This window comes from Vicugna pacos, chromosome 7 (assembly GCF_048564905.1).
Source record: "Vicugna pacos chromosome 7, VicPac4, whole genome shotgun sequence".
Lineage (NCBI taxonomy): Eukaryota > Metazoa > Chordata > Mammalia > Artiodactyla > Camelidae > Vicugna > Vicugna pacos.
Window position 1 is genome coordinate 58,860,183 of NC_132993.1, and position 20,540 is coordinate 58,880,722.

The window sequence follows — 20,540 nt, forward strand, 5'->3', positions numbered from 1 at the left end:
GCCAGTGTCTGTTTCCCTCATGACTGACTGTGTATTCTTACTACATCACTGTAATAAATCTCAGTCATGGGTGCAACCATATGCTGAGTCCCATAAATCCTTTCAACAAATCTTCAAACGTGGAAATGGTCTCCAAACGTGGTCCTAACCCACATGTTTATACAATTCAAAGTATTTTGCAGTTATCTCTTTATTTTTCTCTTTGTCTCAAGAATCATTTGGGAGTCTGTCCGAAACTTGCCTGAAATACAGAGTTTCTGTGAACGTGTTGATTTTGGATTCTACTGCAATGTCTGTCACATACAGTTATGGCTTATATGAGATGAATATTTTAGAAGAATTTAAGTTCATTTGTGTCTTATTGATCATTTCTCTAAAAGTTCCACATATACTTTTTAAACATATGTCTATTTGATCAGGATTCTTAATTATGTATGTCTGTTTGTCTTAGTTCTCTATATGTCTATTTGATGAAGATTCTTATTTATGTAATTAAATTTCTCTTGCCCTTGTTTACTTTTTGACTAATCTGTTTACCAAGAATGTGATGGGTCTCACAATTATTCCAAAGGTGTACATTGATAATGCTTTTTAATATTCCTATTGGCTTCCACTTTATATATTTCGAACATAAGTCATTTATAAAAGTTTACTACTATTATATGTTTTAAATGGAGTACTCCTTTTATCAATATTAAATATCTTTTTTGATCTCCTTAAAGTTCTTATCTTGGATTTTGTCTTGACTGGTAGTAATAAAATCATCATGTTAATAGTTCGGCAGATTTTTTTTTAAATGTCTCTTTATTTTCAACAATTCTATATTGCTTTTTTTTCCCATTTGTCTCTGGCAAATAGTGATAGCTGAGTTTTCTTTTTCACCAGTGTGACAATCTCTGCCTTTTAATAGGTCTCATAACGCGCTCACACTTGCAAATATGGATAGGTTTTGATTTATTCTAACCATAGTTTTTTCTGGTTTTAATTTTACGTATTTTTTAATATTGTAATTTATGTATGTTTTTTATTTGCCGGAAAGTCTAAGGCTTTATTGCCTTCTGTTGGTTAGACTGTGTTTTGCAGCCTTTCCCCTGCCTTCTGCTTTGATAATTCTTTATTCATCTGCTCTTTCTGTGTTCAGCTTGTGTACATTTTCAGCTCATATACAGAAACTTACATTTTCTTTAAAGAAGGTCTAAAGCCTAATATATCTATTTTCTACCCTTTCTCTTAACAAGACAAGAAATTTAGCTTACATTTACTCCCTTTTATACTCTCCTCCCTTCTCCCCCAGCTAACTCCAGTTGACCTCTCATGGAATGTTATTTCCAGATGGCTTAATTAACATCCACATCCACATCCACAACTGATATCATTTAAGCAATATTAAAAAAAAAAACAATTACTTTGTTCACCATGTTTCTTTCTCATTGCTTCCATCCAGATTTATTTTCCTTCTTGCTGTAATACATTCTTTAGTAATTGTTTTCAAAGTAAATGGACAGTGAACTTTTTGAGATCTTGTATGTTTGAATATGCCCTTAATTTGTGAAAGAAGTTGAATGGCTGAATTTATTCCACTGACTCCAGCAAGGTGTGGGCCCCACCTCTTTTTTTCACCACTCCTACAAAATCCAAACTAACTCTAGGTAACAGGGATTAAAACCTTCATTCCAGTCTTGCAGTCCGTGAATCCTGTCTCATGACTTACACAGCCTAAGTTCCCCCATACCTTCCAAGAATCAGAACAGTGAACATTTCTCAGCATTGTCCTGATAGTAGTTCCACAAAACAGTGGAATCTGACTGACTTTCATCAATCGAACACATACATTCTTTAGGCAGCCTGCTTTCCTGCAGAACAGCCATCTTGAGCGGCTCTCCTGTTGTGATGGTTTTAATAAAGTCTTAAACTAATGGCTATTAATTGATATTTCTTCTTTCAAAAATTCATCCTCATTGTTAAATAATGAGGCTAAATAATATTTTCCTTCAGAACTTTTAGATTTTGTTCCTTGATCTCATGGCGCCCACTGGTGCTGATGAGAAGTCCGTCTTCTACAGGGGTCAGTCCCCTGAGCTGAGTCGGCACCTTCCTCTGCAGCCTCCACATTTTCCTGCCAGGGGCATGGTTTACTGCTGTGGTTTCCCCACATGCTCTCTTTTTTAGGGATCTGTATAATTTCTGGTCCACCAAAAGTCCTTACTCTGTTTTTCACGTATCCTAACATACTTACTAATTTCTTTAAAAAATACATGCATCTTTTAAAAAATGCTTATAATGATTTGGTGTTAAATGGGAAGATTTCAGCAAGTGCTCAAGTTGAAATAAGATTAGTTTTGTCTGTATGAATAGATCAATATGAAATTATATCCCTGGCGAGTAGAATCAGTGTTCAGATGGAGATTTTATTTTTAATTTATTTAAATTTTTAAAATTTATAATTATTAATTTTTTCCCTTTTTAAAAAAATTGAAGTATAGTAGATTTAAAATGTATTAATTTCTGTTGCACAGCATAGTGATTCAGTTCTATATTTATAAATGTATATACATACACATATATTTCTTTCATTACAGGTTACTACAAGCCACTGAATATAGCTCCCTATGCTAAACAGTAGGACCCTATTGTTTATCTATTCTTTACATAGTAGTCTGTATCTGCCAATCCCAAACTCCTAATTTATCCCTCCCTCCCCCACTTCCCTCCCTCCTCCAACCATAAATTTGTTTTTTATGTCTGCAAGTCTTTTTCTGTTTTGTAAATAAGTTCATTTGTACATTTCTCTATTTGAATTTCTGCTTACATATTTCCTTTTGATGCAAAGTAATGGGGTACATGATGTATGGACAGCTTCCTTTTCCACCTTCCAGTGCACCCGCCAGCTTCCTCCACCTGCTCTTGTGTGCTGTCAGTGCAGCTTGGCCATGTGGACGACATCAAGGGCTCCTGGCACTGTTTTCCAGGCGGGTTTGCCCAGTGGGAGGCACCAAGACTAGATCAGACAAGGGGAGGAGACTAAGGTTGGGATATTTACTCAGTGGCTTTCCTATACCTGATAACTCTGGGTTGGTTCGTCCTCCTATAAAGACAATAGCTGCTTTGTGGCCCTTGGCATATAATGACCCTCAGTGCCTCAATCTTGGTCCTTCAGGCCTAGGGTCGCCATGGCACCAAGGATGCCAGCCTGGAGAACCGCATTCCACTACTCGCTCCTCTATATCCTGCCCACACCTTTGTGATTTGTCCCTTTATTCATTTCTCTTCAAATGACTCAGCTTGAGTGTCATTTATTTTTGCTCTAGACCCTGACCACAACAAAAACAAAAGAAAAACCAAAGCGATCAAGTATTCAGGTAATTTGACTATATAGATTGGACTTTGTGCTGTTTTATAATAGAATAAGAATATTTAAGAAAGAATACTGCTGAAGAAAACTCCTTTTAGTTAAAGGAAGTATACCACAGAGGGGAAGCAATAGTAAATATTTCATGAGGACAAACTTAAAGCTGAAGTCTCGCTCCCTTTCCTTCTCAGCTGTTGCTAGGTTTCTGAGCCTGGAGGGAAAGCAGGCAGGAGTGAGGTCTGGCGGATACAGGTCTTTCCAAGGCACTGGGGGATCTTGGTGCAGAGATTTATAGAATCGCAGTGAGGAAAGGGGCCGTGGGGACTACCTAGTGCAGCGATGAACAGCACAAAGCACTGCTTGGTTTGTGAGACAGCCCCGGATTTCATTTGTGTGGTGACTGTTTAGAAACTACCCCCATGCTAGTGCTGCTGCTTCAGTGTGCCTATAAGAAACCATTTTAGTGGCCATAGTATAGTGCTAATTTTCTCACTGGGGATTCGGAGGCTAGCTAATAAGGGCAACAGGTGATATTCAAAGAATGTTTGTGGTGTGCCGGAGATCATAGTCAAAGCTTTATGTGCACCCTGCCCCACAATCCTCACCTAAGCTCCATGTGGATACTGTCCACTGGGTATAGTGGTGTATGACAGTCCAGTTGGAAATGCCCATAACACTCCAGCAGAAACACATCCCTCAGAAACAAATTGGTATTAACATTGGTCCAATTTTACTGATGAGGAAAATACGGCAGAAAGAAGCTAAGGGACTTGCCCGTCATTACACAGCCATTAAACGATGGAGTAGTTTGACTCTGAACCTACGTTCTTCCTCATTACATGATTTCTTCTTGTTATAACATCTATGCAGAAATACACATGTATACAGTACAGAAATACTGCTTTGTGCCTAACAACATACCATCTGTGTTGTTCCCTGTCACTAAACACACTGTAATACCATTTTAAGTGATAGCATAACGTGCAGTTGTATCAATATGCCAGTTTGCTTAATCAATCTTATTGTTAGATATTATTTTCCTCTGCTATTTCTTCCTAATAATTTCTTTCTAATCCTGATTTCTCTCATATTACAATCTCTGGCCCCAACATTTCCTTGAGCTTCGTATCCTCATCTGTAAAATGATGATAGTAATAATAATACTTCCTTCACTGAGTGATTAAATATATATTATGGTAGCTATTATGATGATTAATATATATTATAATCACTTTTATTAAATAGAACATTGACCATTACTGTTAGAGAGTGGGGCCCTAGATAACGGATTTTCCCGTTTTGCTTATCATAATAATTTGTAGCACTTAAGTGTATTGTGTCATAAGGAAAATGCTCATTGGAGTTTTTTTAAACAAATTATTCATTTAAAGATATAAAGGTTAAAATATGCTTTAGCTCTCCTGTCACACACATGGTCTGAACACTGATCAACAGTCACCAGTCCGGAATAAACTCGTGAAGTTTTATTTCACTGAACAATGCTTGTCCTGAGTTGTTTTACCACTTGTTGACATTTCTCCATGCACTCAGAAAATAATTCCAAGGACACTTATCAATCCTTCCCCTTAAATAACTACACAAGAGCCTCCCTTTGATTGCTCTGTATTTGTTTCTGATGGATGTGTTTTCTGCTGGAGTGTTATGGGCATTTCCAATTCACAGGAGATCCTTAGGAATGCAAGAAAGGGGCTCTTATCTTTGTTATGGAGGTAACGCCATGTTAACAGCGCCCCACAGATGACCTTCGGGAGAGTTTGGTTTGGTGTCTTAATTCTAGTGAGACTCATGCACTGGTGCATTTATACCTGGGCTCCAAGCAGGGCTGAAATAGTAGTGTGCTGATGTTTTACTCAACAAAGAAAATGATCAGTGAAATACACCTTTAAATAGACTACTATCCTGTTTGTAAAAGGGAATCATAAGCAGGTAGAAACAAAACTGAACCTTTACTGTTTGGGTACCAAAATGTGATTGTTTTCTCCATGAATGATCTGGTGCCAAATAACTGAGAAAAAAAAAAAGTATGTGAGAGAGACTGAGATTACATTTTAGTCATTTTCCTTAAGAAAGAGAAATTTAGTAGCTTTATGTTTTATTAGTTAGCAGCTTTGAACATATTTCATCTACTAAAAGAAAGGTTACTGATTTGACATAAATATTAAAGAATAGGACCCAATTCTCAAGACATTTTTTCTTTTATTTAAAATGTTAATTATCACAACACATTGTACAATAAAATAAAGACCTTAGAATCACATTAGAACTTTGAAAACATCTCTGTATAGTCACAAAACATGAAACATGCTGCAGGGATACAAACACAGTTTGATACCAAATCTCAGTGCATTTTCACCATGAAAACAAATGGAGAAGCATGGACTGTCTGTGAGTTTCCTTTCCCTAGCAGTAGCTGACGTGACTGCTTCCAAGAAACAAAAATGATCTCTGTCTTTGGAGACTCTATCATTGATAGCTTTTTACAACTTCATTGAACACTGTGCTTTGTTGAGAAATTACCACTGATTTATACTTCTCAGGGGGTTGTCTTATTAGAATTATAACACATTTTCACAACACATATTGGCACGATATGAAAAATAAATACTTTTTGAGTTTTCAACTCATAACAATTCATATTAAATAAATAATTATTCTTCATAGTGCATGTCTCATTTTACCTTTCATTGGCCACTGACATAAATGAAGCTCAATAAATAACACGTTGGGTAGTTCATTTACGTCTTCTTTCATAATTCTGCATTGCACTCCGTTCGTAAGCCACTGAGAACAAAGAGAAGGAAAAGGTTTTTTTTTGTTTTTTTAAAGAGGATTCACTGACACAGTTAAACAAATAAAGTTCAAAGCATATAGTAATTTAAACTTATAATACATTTTTCCTTTCATTGAAGTATTTGTGAAGGGTTTTATTTGCACATGTTCCAGTCGTACCTCAGTCTCTATCCTGATTAGAAGTGATCTAACCACAGAATTCTTGGTTATTTTGGTCTTGCATCATATACTTGGTGCCCCCAAAGCGCATTTCCACAATATATTGCAATGTTGGTTCTCAAGGGCTTCCTCAAGCAGTGGCAGACACCCATGGTGATTTATTCAGAGTAACCAGGAATACTAGTAGGATAAAAGCAAAATGTGGGAAGTTTTTCTAGGATAGAGTCAACAAACTACAGGCTAGGGGCCAAATCCAGCTTGACATCTTTTGTTGTAGGTAACATTTTACAGGAACATGGTCAGACCCATTTGTTTATGTATTGTTTATGCCTACTTTAACATTAAAATGGCAGATGTGAGTAGTTGCTACAGAGACCTCAATGTGCTCATAGTCTAAAATATTTGCTATCTGGCTCTTTACAGAAATAAAAAGTTTGCTGATTCCTGTTATGGGGTACCTAATGGTGTGAAGGTCTCTTCCTGTCTTGTGGATTCCTCTTAATGGATTATCCTTGAGTCTAAGAACAATCTCATTGTCTGCAGGTAGGGCAATTGTGCCATTAAATACAACATAGTTTAACTTACCTCCTAGCACGTTGATGGCTTGTGAAAGTTTAATCACTGCTTCCAAAGGTATTTAATATATAGCTAGCAAGTATTTTAAGTACTTTGACTATCTGGACCAAAAAAGTGCCAAAATTATATAATTATATTAAATATAATTTCAAAGGGATCTATAACCACAAAAGGGCAAGGATCAGACTGTTGTGATCAAAATACTTCAGTATATGTTTCATCATTTTAGCTAATACTTTATGTACTTAAATTTACATTACAGTAAATACTGTGCTTTTAAAAATTCAGTATATGTGTATTTTAATAGAAATAGTAGAAAGAATTGTGAAAGACATGTGGGAATCATAGGTGCCCCCCTTAACAAGTTTCTCAGAAGGATTTGTTGAAAGAGAAAGTAGGTGAAGGCACCAATGTACCACTTTCCCCTTTTACACTGAGCAGATGATCCAGCATTCCTGTAAGTGAGGTTATCACTAAGCTGAATGCTTTGTGTCAGTCATGTACAGGCTTCTGGGGTGGAACAGTCTGGGCCCCAGTCTGGGCTGTTCTGGGGAAGGAAACAGTCCATGTCTCACCTTGGTTTGTTTGTATCAGGAGAGGATGACTAGCCCAAGTTCAGTACCTGACAAGTGTTCGGGAACAGGATTCTGTTCCTCAGAGAAGTGAGGCGAATGCTAATGTAAACTAACCAAAGCCAGATTAGTGACTGAGTGAGAATGTAATGTCCTCTTAACTGGAAGCGGAGTTTCTTACCTGGTCCTTGAGCTCTCTAAAATAATACGTAAATGTGTCTGTGTATGACCTGAGGAGAGTTTCTCTGGGGGGAGGGTTTCTAGATTTCTCAGACAGTCGAAGGGGTCTGGGACCACAAAAGGGCAAGGGTCAGATGGCTTTAGAAGATGACTCTGATAACCTTGCCTCAGCTGGTCATGAAAAGATGTCTGATGGAGTGTAGATTACAGGGTTGCCCATTTTTTTCCTTTTATATTTTCTTAACTAAAATGGAGGAACAAAGATTTAGTCATAAATTGATTTCAATTTACAGTCAATTCTACTTATAATGATAATTATAAAGTACATTTAATAGCATCTAATCTGTTCTAAATTGCACAGTACTTATATCACTTGTAAAGTTAAGCATATTCTGAAACCTGTATCAATCCTGAAAATGGAAAGTTGATAGCTGGTATGATTATCCAGAAAGCCACAGGTATATAAGGGTTAGTGTACCCTTCTGATACAAGTAAAGTGTGATTTATATTTATATTCCATTTCCAAAAGCTGAAAAATAATGCATATTGGTACAACGATTTTAGTTATTCATTAGATTACTGGTAGCTTCTTTAAAATTTAAACCTGTGAAGCCTTCAAATTACTGATGAAGAAATACAAATGTAGTATCTACATCTGGAAGGCAGAGAACCAATATAAATACTAGGATACATCATTTTTGCATGACTTTTTCAGATTAATTAATTTCAGCACATCTTACAGATTTTCTAGAAACTTGAAATAGTCTAAGTGGGTAAGACAGGTGATGATTACTTTCTAATTAATTACATGAACAGTATTTTAATTCTAATTTCACTGAAGGTAAAATAAAGAGAATTTGAACAGCTTTCCCAAGTAAACTAAACCAAGGACTGTAATGCCTGAATATGCTTAACGAAATATTGGACGCTATGAAAATGATACAGGGGTTATTTAACCATGAAAATACTGTGATGAACAAGTTAAGAAGAGTCTTCAGATACATGTGGCATTTACATAGAAGGTAGAAACTAAAGACAAGAATTAGGCGGCCTTTACATCAAGTGAAAGAGTTGCTCAGAATTAAAATGGATTAGGAGTGGAATTGTGGCACTCCTTCTGTGTAAGAGTTTTATAGCCAGAACTGATTATAACCCTCCCAGGTGATCTGACTGTGTTCCTTTTTGAAGGCACTTAAATGGACCATTATTGTTCTCATAGTCTGAAACCTTTATCAGGATGTTTAGGGTTTAAACCTCTATAACTTCATAAAAAAGCAAGTGATTTGTACAAATGGATTTGTTTGTTTGTTTATTTAGTTTATGTGTGTGTATTGGAAGACTGTCCGATTTAACCTCTTATAAGACTTTTTGATTACTTTGGTAACAAGTGAAAATCAGGCTTATTCCCAGCAACCCTTGTCCCCCCTTAGTTCAGCAAGGTTAAACGTGGCTTATCAAACAGATACAAGGGAAGGGGTATTAGACTAGTCCAAAGATTCAGGTTAGGTAATGATTAAATGGGGCAGACATTGGGAATTTGAGAAAGATAGATTGATATTGTGCTAATATTAGCTTAATCACCTATCAATCCATTGTTGGATTTATTTATTGCAGTTCAATTTTTTCCACCATGAATACTCATTTTAATTTTATTATTCCTGTTTAATACTTTGAAACTATACCATAAAAAGTAGAAGTAAATTTAAGATACTGTTTATTTTCAGTCATGGTTTTATACATACCAGAATTTAAAGCTCTTTTGCCCATTAGTCCAACAAAGGAATCTGTTTTATGCCCTGGAAAAATACATTTAGGGGTATTTAATATGTACATCTTTGAGGAAATAAACTGTTATAACTAGTAGCAAAAAAAAATGCAAGCTTCCAAATATATGCCTATATAATAAATATAGAACTATTTCAAGTTTTGGTGAGTCCAAAGAAATAAAGATTCCTAATTAAGTCCTATAAATGACACTAAATAAAATAATACAATAAAAGCACTTTTCCCAATTTTTAATCTAAATATTAGCAAGTGTACTTTATTCATATTATATTTTATCTGTTCATACATAGTGTTTTAAATATTGTTGCTATTTGAGCTAGCTTTAATTTTTAGTGGATCAATTTCACTTTTGTGTGACAGAAATATCAAAACTTCTTTCCACATATTACTGAATATGTTGTATTTCTCCAGAACTAAACTTGAGTTAAACTTCTGAAGGTCACTGTTTCTATTTTATTGTATTTAAAAAAATACTTCTTTTGGAAAAAGTATGTTGCTTTTGACATTAATAGAGTACATTTATTTTTTTTACATTGAGTTTTGCTATATATAATTCCTCTGAGAATCAAATCCTTCGAAAGCAAATAGGAATAAGGTTTATTTTCAAAGATAAAGCCTTTGGAAAAGATTATTTTAACTCTAGTGGGAGAATGTCTCTTGGTTTATACTGTATTAGTTGAGAACATGGCTGTTATCTTAGTGTGGCCTACTCTGCCCTCAGTGAACCAAAATCTTAAGTTAGGATAACTGAGTGGACCTTAGGGTAGATGAGTGTGATTAAGATGAACTCTGGGACTTCTTGTCACCTCTGGTTCCATTAACGGGGAAACTAGGATCTAATGATGACTGTGAAGTGTCACAAGTCTGCCATCATCGCTGCCCTAAGAAATGTTTCACTGTGCTTTATGGGGTCAAAAAACTATACTTCTGTCTCTCTTTACCTTTAGTATGAATTCTGTACTCAGACATTCACTCCATCCCCTTAACTGGCTGCTGGATTACTTTAATAATGATGTTGTTATGAATTCAGTATACTAAAATGAGCTAGGAGATGCCTATAATTTGTTGGGTTTTTGTTTTTGCTGTGAAAGTGGTAGGGTGGGGATGAGGGGAGAGGAATGTGTGGTGGATTTTTACCCCTAGGATTGAAATTCTTATCTAAAACTAACAATTCATAGGAGTTAAAGGACTTTCTTTCTTTCTTAGCAGCTTAAAACAACAATAGATATCTCAGTTTTTGTGGGTAAGACATTCAGCAACAGTTCAGCTAAGAGTTAGGATTTTTAATATAATGCATTGTTTTGGTAAGTGTGATATGTTTAAACAACAGAGCTTTAAACAGTCATGTTCTGGATGTAATATGAGTCTCCTCCATTCCTATACTCTCTTAATTAACAATATTAAATCCTAAGTTACAACAGAAAATAAGATATTATTTAAAGTGGAATTCAATCTAATTTACATTTGCATTTGATAAATGTCAAAATAATTTGGAACTTACTTTTATGAGAGATCTGGCCAAGTCCTATAGAAAGGAAGATAAAATTAGCAAACACAATAGATTTGTCTTAAAGGAGCTACATTATATCTTTTAAAGAGAATTATAAAATAGATGGAGTTTTAAAATAGTGTAACATTTCCCATTCATGTGCTCTCCTGAGGAATATAGCAGAACCATAAATGCTCACCAAATTATTACTAATAAAAACAAAATATCTTAACAAGCAAAAGGAATATTTTTAAGTGATTTATATGGGCCACAGATTCAAGCCCAAGACTGTGAGACTCCTGAGGCCTGTTAATAACTGCCTGGCCATCCATCTCTCCATTTTCTTACAAGAGACAGATGTTCAAGACTGGTCACAATTTGATGCTCAGGAGAGAGAGATGCAAATCCATCTCTTCCTTCAACAGGCATTATTAAGAATATGTGTTTCAGCCTGTAAAAGCCTTTCTTCATTTTCATACATGTGCATTCACAATAGTAAAATAAGATTCATAGAAATGTTTACCATAAAGAGCCTTTAACAGAGCCACTTGTTTTTCAACTGAGGAATCTGACAAAAGACGAATTGACATTAACTATTTACACGTTCTACTGATAGTGTGATGAATTCAAAGAAATTTATTTGTTTCAGGAGACACGGGGCAGCTAAATCTAACCTAACCCCAGGGGTCTAAAATCGTTTCCACATGCACTGAGAACTCCGAGTACTACCCACTGGAGCCCCATGCCTTCCTCTTCTTTGTCAGTTTGTATCTTTAATCAAGGGAGCTAAGGTGTTCCAGTTCTTGGTGGTTCGGCCGGATCGATCTCTCCCTCCCTCCGCGGGCCTGTATGAGGGCCAGAGTCTCGCACTGGGGAGATACACTCCTTTGGAGGTGGAAATTTCTGCTCAAAGAGCAAGAGAGACTGGGTGTTCTAAGAATGATCTAGAAGACAGGGCAGGTTGCCCTGACAGAGAGGGATGACTGCCCATCTCACCGGCATCCCGTTTGCCCATTAATCCGAAGAACTGCTGAGGCTTGGGTCTCCGGGCGATTCTCTGCAGAAGATGCTCAAAGGGCTCGGGCAGCTCCTCCTGGAGGACAGACGCACAGACAAACGGCGTGTAGGCAACCAGTGCGAGGCGCCCGGAAACCCGAGTCTTTCTTGTGATGCGCTCCAGCCTTGGGCAAACCTCAGCGGTGGGGCCCCGCCGGGCCAAAGCTGGAAAGCCATCTCCGAGGCGAAAGGTGGCCCAGCTTCCCCACGCCGGGGCTGAGTGGGGTGAATCTCTGGACGCTCCCTCTCTCCACCCGTTCCCACCGAATTCGTGTCCAGCGTCGCCGCCTCCCTTAAGCCCTGCTCTTGGAAGTTAACAGGAATACAGCGTCTCCAAGCCTTGCACGCTTTCCGCTCTTTCCTCCCAGCTCGGGGACCCTCACATATCTGCCCTCAGCCACCTGACTTTGTCTCCTCTCTGGCGCCGGCTTTGGATACCTCTTACAGCCCTAGATGCACACAGGTGTGTGTGTGTGTGTGTGTAGAGGGGGTTCTGAGGGGAACAGGTCGTGGGGAGGTGGGAGGTAGGGAAGGTGACAGCGCTTTACAAGCGACCTGCACTGCGCGACTTATACTGTTCCCGCGGGGCGCACTCCCTTGGACGAATAGACTGCGAACCTTCTAAATGAAAACTTACGCCTGCATCCTCAGATCGTAAAATAAAAGTCAAGACAGGAAGTTAGCTTCCTACCCACCTGCGCCCCTCCAAACCCCCACTTATCCCCGCTTTGCCTGCGTTGGGCGCTCACTTCTCCGCCTCTGGCCAGCGTTTCCAAACGCCAGGTCCTTAGCGTTGGACTGGAGTCCCCGAAATCTGCGTTACCGGGGGATGAAACCTTGTGAGGTTTCCAGTCTTGTGAGGATCCTGGGATCATCAGGGAGGGTTTTACTCCTCCAGAGGATTCTCCAGACCCGACGAAACAGCTCTAGGGAGAAAACTTGATTCGTGGGTGCAGAATCTCGTGCAGGACTCAGGGGATGGCATACCTTTACAACACTCCCTGCGCGCCTCCACCGCCTCTGGTTGTGGTCTCCGTGCCCGCTAGGGTAATCAGGGTGCTATCGCGGGGAGGATAGTGACGACTCTTAAGGTCAGGAAGAACAGCGTGGGCCATATTGGGACCGGGTCTCACCTTGATCTGGTCGCTATCGGACCAGTCCGACCAATAATTCAGATCATCATTGGCTCCGACTTCTTCTGCAAACAGTTGAGTGGAGACGAGAAAAAAGACTGCCAAGGCCACGAGGATTTTCATGTTGGATTTCTGGAAAGAGTGAGGAGAAGAGCCAGAGGAGAGAAAAAAATATATTTATTGGCGGTGGCTATCCAGCAGTTGAGGCAGCAGAATTTTTGGTCCGACTACAGAACTCAGGACCGAGTGATATAAGATAACCACCTAAAAGCTAACGCCTGCCTGCACCCTTTAGGAAAGAGAATCAAGCCACAGAGCTTCTCACATCCCCGTCTTCCTAGATCCCAACTCCCCCAACCCCCAATCCACCAATCCATACCTTCAAGCCAGGAGGCTGCGGATGGAAGACAAAGAGGAACACAGGCATTTAGGATACCCGTCTCCACGCAGTCCCCCACGCCGTCCCTTCGCTGTCTCCCCACTGTCCCCCGCCACAGCAGCCCATCCTGCCCTGCTAGACGCCACTTCGGAGCGGCGCTGGACGCGAAGGCCCGCCTGGCAGGGCGCAGGCACTTACAGCGGCTGGCCCGCCCCTGGGGTTCCTCCGGCAGGTCTGAGCGCTCGCGGGGCGCTCCGCACTCCCGGTCGCCGCAGCGGTGGAGGAGGTCAGCAGCGCGCTCTTTTGCCTGCTGGCTGCCGCGGTATTTATCCCAGGTTCGCTCAGCCTTGAGACCCACGTGACTTTCTGCTCAGTATTTAATTAGCCGCCTCCTCTCCTTTCGCTTGCGTCTGATTGAGAGTTTCCGAGACGGTAATCCGTCGGTGCGATTAACATCTGGACCCAATTGGGCTCGAAATGACGCAATTTTAGGAAAATCGAGATCTCGCCATCCAATCCTGAGGGGGCTGTCTTCTTCCGTCTGCATATCTGACGCCCCCTCCTCTCTTTCTTCCCAGCGGGGTTCCACGACACCTTAGATTACTCATCAAAATTGAGCAAAGTGAGTCATTACTCGGACTTTCGGCAACTTTTATGTCCCCCGAGATAAGGGATAAGTTGCACTTATAAGGATGGCCAGATAATTAAAAAATGATTCTTCACCACAATATATTTTTTTCTATAAAAGAGCCCGTTCATGTTAAAAAAAAACAAGATTTAGAAATAAACATTAAGAGGCTAGCATGCAACATTTAAAAAAGACAGATATTTAAACAATACCTATTTATTCCTTGTTTTAAAAAATGAGGACATTAGTAGCCTTACATTTCCTCTCAGTTCCCTTACAAGCCACGTTCCATTTTTTGTGTTATATTATTATTTCACCATTATTCACATTTATGACATTCACATATAGTTTTGCTATCATACTTTCATTATTTGTCTACTATTCATTCTATATTTAAATGGATTCATGTTCACCACCAGTCCTTTTAATCAAGCTTGGCCATTCTTGAGTTTATTTTCAATCATCTATTGTTTGGCTGGATGTTACTGTCAAACACATTTTTCTTCCTGAAGAGGAAATCATACATACTGAATTCCCTAAGTTCTTTCATGTTAGTGAATGTCTCTCAGTGGTTCCTATGCTAGAAGGACATCTTGCATAGTTACAGTATTTTAAAATTAAATTTCATTTTGCTCAGGACTTTATGGACATTGCTTCATTGCTTGTAGAATTGAGTGCTGTGGAGAATTCTGAGATGGGATAGTTTTTTTCTCCTGCTTGGAAGTGATTTGCTGTTTTGCTTCAATATTTGAGGAAGGGTTTCTTTATCCCTGAAAATCAATAGTTCAGTTAAAATATGCCTTATTGTTGTTCATCCTACACTTAATTTTCTTGGGGTGTTGTGAACTGTTTTTGCTTTGCAGGTTATTCTCTCTTTTCATTTTGGAGAAATTCTATTCTCTTATGTTTTTTTTTTAATAGATCTTTGAAATGGAAATTCTACTTCAAGATATTATGGCCTTTTTCTTTGGATCATAATATATTTTATTTTATATATATATATAAGATTGAAATGCATGTATCTCATGTCAATAATATTCTTCCGAATTGCCTTAATTCTTTTCCCTTTTCATCTGCATTTACTTTGATTATCTTAACTTTTCCACTTTGTGTCAGTAATTGATTTTGGTGTCAGTAGTTCACCTTGCTGTGTCTAAATTACTTGTTATTTCCATAATCATATTGCAGAGTCCCCAGTTTGTTCTCATGGACTAGTAATTTCCTTTTTTATCTCGTTTAGTTGTTTCATTATTTTCTTGATATTATTTTATTGAATTTATGTTCTATTAAGATGTTCTTGGTATAAAGTAATTGAGGGAGTTTCCTTCTAGTTCCTGAGTTATTTTTTCCTTCTAGTTCAGTGGCAAGGTGCATGAATTTTGAGCAAGTGTTAAAATACTGGCGTAGCTACTTGCTAACCATGTGGCCTTGGACAAACTACTTAAGTACTCTCTGCCTCCATTTTCTAATCTGTCAAATAGGATAATAGATAGTACTTACCTCATAAGGTTGCTGTGACAGTTAAATGAGTAAATACATGTGAAGGGTAAAGAACAGTGCTTAGCACATGCAATGAACAGTTAACTATTATTATTATTCTAAGTGGTTCTCTGTGTGTGTGTGTGTCTATGGTTAATTTTATGTGTCAACTTGGCTAGGCTAGGTTGTCCAGTTGTTTGGTCAAGCACCAGTCTAGATGTTGCCATGAAGATATTTTTTTTAGGTGTGATTAACATTTGAATCATCAGACTTTGGATAAAGCCATTATTCTATATTAAATGGGTAGACTTCATCCAATCAGTTGAAGGTTTTAAGAGAAAAAGACTTAAGGAAGCAGGAGTTCAGCCTCTGGACTGCCTTTGGACTTAAGACATCAACTTCTTGCTGAATTTCCAGCCTTCCAGGCTGCCCTCTGGGTTCCAGATTTGCCATTTCTGTAATCATGTGAGCTAATTCCTTAAAACCCTTAAATGATCCCTTAAAAATCTCTCTCTTCTCTTTCCTTCTCCACACACATGCACACAAACACATATCCCATTGGTGCTGTTTCTCTGGAGAATCCAGAACAGTATGTACTATATGTGCACAGCCCTGGACCACTCTCTCCATCCTGATGTCGCTTAGGTGGCTCTGGGCAAACAGAGTAGGAGTGACTATTTAACTCTATTCCTATAATATTGGAGATTTTTTTCCCTCTGAGGGCCAAGAATTTTGCCTTCCATTCCCTTTTCTTAGCCTGAGGGAATGGCAGGGGAGGTGGCGCTTGGATGAGGTGTGGTATTGTCTGAATACCTAGTTTCTGCCCTTAAGATTTTGCCCAGTGTCTTGTTCCATGTCAGTTCCCTGGCTGGAGGGTCTGTTCCTTTCTTGCAAGGGACCCCAATGGACTTTGATTCCTGTGGGCCTGACAGCTTCCTTCCACTTCCCTTAAAGTGTCAGCTCTGTTTGTTGTTCTCTTCCCTACAGCCACCAGTTTCTCTCCACCACTTGTATCCCTTACATCTTGGAAGAAAATCAGTTTTCTTCTGTCCCCTCAGTTTTCTTCTCTCCCCTCAGTTTTCTTCTCTCCATGTGTAACATCATTGAGAATTCTCAGAATTTTGTCAATTTCCAAGTAAAACTTTTAGACGCTGATGGCAAGGTTGGGAAGGCAGGAGCTCTGCTGAGCCAGGCAGTGGTGGACCTCTCTGCTTTGCTCCAGATTTTTGTTTCTTTCATTGGCTACAGGTTCTTTAATATTAGTGCTCTAATTAGATTGTGACTCTTGATTGGTTTGGTTGCTGATTGTGGATTTTAATTTTTTTCTGGAACTAATCATTTTTACTTCATCTTGTAGGTGTCAGAGAAAGCCTCGAACAGTACTAGGTTCATGTTATCTGACTAGCAAATGTGTGTAGAATTGTTGGATATCATCCATACCACATGGATGCATTAATTCTTTACTGTTTTGTTGCCCCAGACTCCTGAACTTTAGAAAATCTTCTGGACACGGCTATTGCTGCAAATATGACATTGTAAGAATATATTGTCTGCAGGTTAAGTCCCTTCTCTCTTCCCTGACATGTTGGCTAACCTATTATATGTTATTTACCTGGAAATCTTGCTGCTATGATCAGTTCTTTTTTTCTTACTGCCTCATGGAAACTCTAACATGCTTTATTAATTTTTAACACATTGTGTCAGTCACTCTTGTAAATCCTTCCAGTCTCCATTATTCCCAGGCCCTGAGTTATTAAGCATTTGTTACTGCCTGGAAGAGACACCACTCTAGAGGCAAAGGTAGGGTTCCAAGTTTCCGTACCACCTGAGGTAGGCAAGAGGGGATTTTAAGCAATTCCACTCAAAACCAGATAATATATCATGGTTTCATCAGGGGATACTAATCCCTTGTGTCTAAATTGAATTCCTTCTGTGTTTCATGATGCTGCCTCTTCAAGAGTTGAGTTGTTGTGTTGCTGTCCCTTTGGCCAGTGAGCCACTTCTTGTGGGAAACTGATTTTAGTTCTTGGTAAAGTCAGAAGTGGGCACTGGGAAAAGGTTACAATATTTCAATCTTCCAACCTTCTGCACATGCCACAGAAAGAGTTGAAGCAATAAACATTTATTTAATGTTTGCTGTTTTCCAAGTAAATATGGCATTGGGGATAGAGAGATGAATGAGTCACAGTTTTTGCCCCAGCAAGGCTCAAGGAAGTCGGAGGGGGCAGGACATATAACAGATGCTACAACAGAGGAGTGAACATTGTATTAAGGGAGCATGGAATGAAATTTCCCTAGATGGGAGTGGGTAGGACAGAAGGCACTCCAGGGAGAGGGAACAGCTTAAGCAAAGGCAGAGAGGTAAGGATATGCACTGGATAGCCATTGGAGAAGCCAGAATCAAGATGGCCAATGTTGGCGGAGGCAGGGACTGGGAGAGGTAAAATAAGATGAAGTCAACTGACATCAACTCTGTTCAGTCTAAACATCAACAAATTCTGTTAGCGAGCAAAGATCACTTGCTCTGGGAGAAGAGTAAAACTTACAGCTGTTGTTTTTCATCTTATAAACTCCTAGTCCCTGGTGGCTTCTTGAATCAAAAGATTAGGAGTGTGGCTTCTTTTGAACTACTTAAAGATAGTCAAGGATATCAGTTTTTAAAAGTATTTAACACGTGTGTTTTCCTTCCATTGCTTCTGGGTGCTATTAAGAAATTCACATTGTATGTACTTGCCAAAAGACTGAAAGTAATCTCCTTATTCAACATGACTCTGCAATGTTAAAATAATAAGGCAGACTAGTAAGTCTCCTGAAAATACTCCTAATCAGATATCAGTTTTGCTAAACTGGATCGTTAAAGGTCAAAAATTCAATTAAAATTAGGTATAGTCAGCCCAATTGTCTTAGCAAAATGGCCAGTTTGTAACACGTGATGGAAACACTAGTTTAAAATCAGGAAATAAATCATTTTGGACTAGATTAATAATGAGAATGTCCACATTTAGATCACCAGGGACCCTAAAACAGGGAAGTATATTTTTAAAAGTCAAACTGAGAATACCGGTTGGGGAGCCATACTTTATTTCTTTCCTCCTCTAGGTAGTACTTTAATAGTTAATGTGTCCAACTTTGAACTTGGAAATGTATGGTGTACACTGGAGCCTGTCCTTGCTGGCTACCCCAGTCCTGGGACACCTTGCCATGTGGCATCCATGGTCACTCTGCTGCACTGCTGCCATAAATGTCTCTCCCAAATGGGCTGCGAACTCAGGTTGTCTGGTTCCAGAGCCCATGCCACTAGCTTCTGCACTGTGTTGTCTGTGCTGCGGCAGAGCTGATCATTACTGTGCTGAGTGGGGGGCAGGGAGGAATGTCTAAGGGAATCCCAAACCATGCATTTCTATTTTCTAAGCTTTATTTGTGAATCAAATCTAGTTACCGTAAAACTCATTATCTGGATTTCACTGCTTCTAATTTCTGTAAAAAATACAATCACAAGTGTATAGTATAATGTGTTCAGTTTAATTGGGTGTTTGGATATAAAATATAAGAAATTGCTTATGAAGAGTATATATATTTTGATCAAATAGCTATTGTGGCAAGTTCATTGTGGTCTTTAATGTTTCTTGCATCAGAGACTGTAAGAATTATTTCTTTTATTATTTGGTATGTCTTCCCTGGAAAACTGGTATGCCTCCTTCTGTCAGATAGGAGCTATTTAATCCAACATTTTCACCTCTTTCCCCTTATTCTCCTTCTATTCTATTTATCTTGGCAGTCAGAAAACTCAGAGCTAATTTTTGATTTTGGGGCTCAGTTTTATTAACTTCCATGTCTAGCCTGGTCTAATTACTCAATATTTCTCTTTAAAATTTGACTTATGTTTTAATGTTTAAAATTATTTTATATCATTTATATTGTTTATTTATTATAACTAGCTTCAAATTATATATATATGCATATATATGTATATACATAAAATAAGACCTGTGAAGTTTAGATCTTTTACCATTTCCAGTACTAATAACCTTGGAACAACTCTTCGTTATCTCTTTTATACATGATTTCAATAATTTCTTAACAATTTTTCCTGACTCCTGACACACCCCTCTCTAATCTACTTGATACAAGACAGTTTATAGCGCAATTCTGATTATATTATTTTGCTCTTCAAAACTCTTCAGTAATTGCCTCTTTTTCTCTAAGATAATTACAATCTCCTTAACTCATTACTTAAGATGTTCCTTAATATGAATTCAACTGAACTTTTTAGATTTTTTTCCCTGTAGTCTTCCTCTTTGAAATTTATAATTTAGCCCAACTTGACTTGTCTGTCTAGTTGCTCCAGCCAGAATCCTTAGCATCAAATTTTCCCCTCTTTCGTCATTACTTCCCACCCTGCCCCCCGCACCAATCCAACACATCAAGTAGGATCCTTACTTTTAAACGTATCTCATGTACATTCTCTTCTTCCCATTTTCTTTGCTACCATGTGAATCCAGGCCACATCTCCAGAACTATTTTAATCATCTCCCATCCCATTCTCCACATAGGAATTACAATGATCTTTTAAAACACAAGAGCACCATATTACTACCCTGCTTAAAACTATAAATGTCTTAAATAAAATCCTTTACCTCGGCCTTCAAAGCCATGTGTGATCTGGGCCCTGTTTACTTCTTCAAGCTTATTTCATACTCCTTTCCTCCTACTTACTGTACTTTAGCCAGATCAGTATCTCTGTCCTGTCTTTGCCCAAGTCATATGTCTGGCTGGACCACGAGTTGGCAAAGTACAGCCTATAGGCCAAATCTGGCCTACTGCTTATTTATGTCAATAAAGTTTTATTGGAACACAACCAATGCTAATTTGTTTAGGGATATTCAAAGGCTACTTTCATGCTCCAAAGACAATGTCTAAGATTTGCAACAGAGAACAAATGGC

General features: G+C 38.5%; 1 protein-coding gene across 2 annotated transcripts; it reads right to left on the reverse strand.

Annotated features, from left to right (window-relative positions):
• Window positions 1–5,549: 5,549 nt before the first annotated feature.
• Window positions 5,550–13,811, reverse strand: TAC1 (tachykinin precursor 1). Of its 2 annotated transcripts, XM_006207605.4 has the most exons (7): window positions 13,688–13,811; window positions 13,111–13,242; window positions 11,918–12,014; window positions 11,445–11,489; window positions 10,934–10,957; window positions 9,390–9,443; window positions 5,550–6,151 (listed from the first exon to the last, which is right to left on the reverse strand). In XM_006207605.4, exons 2-7 carry the CDS (start codon window positions 13,231–13,233, stop codon window positions 6,102–6,104), a joined length of 393 nt encoding a protein of 130 aa, XP_006207667.1. In that variant the 5' UTR covers window positions 13,234–13,242; window positions 13,688–13,811; the 3' UTR covers window positions 5,550–6,101. The 2 variants fall into 2 exon arrangements, with proteins under 2 accessions (XP_006207667.1, XP_006207668.1); XM_006207606.4 differs by lacking the exon at window positions 11,445–11,489 and having other exon boundaries at window positions 13,688–13,806.
• Between the last annotated feature and the right edge of the window lie 6,729 nt (window positions 13,812–20,540).

Coding starts and splice junctions, on each gene's coding strand:
- TAC1 (XM_006207605.4), bottom strand. CDS start 13,233: ATGAAAATCCTCGTGGCCTTGGCAGTCTTTTTTCTCGTCTCCACTCAA. Junction 11,490..11,917: donor AATGGGCAAACGGGATGCCG/GTGAGATGGGCA, acceptor GTCTTTTGTCAG/ATTCCTCAGTTGAAAAACAA. Junction 9,444..10,933: donor TGGCCAGATCTCTCATAAAA/GTAAGTTCCAAA, acceptor GTATTTTTCCAG/GGCATAAAACAGATTCCTTT.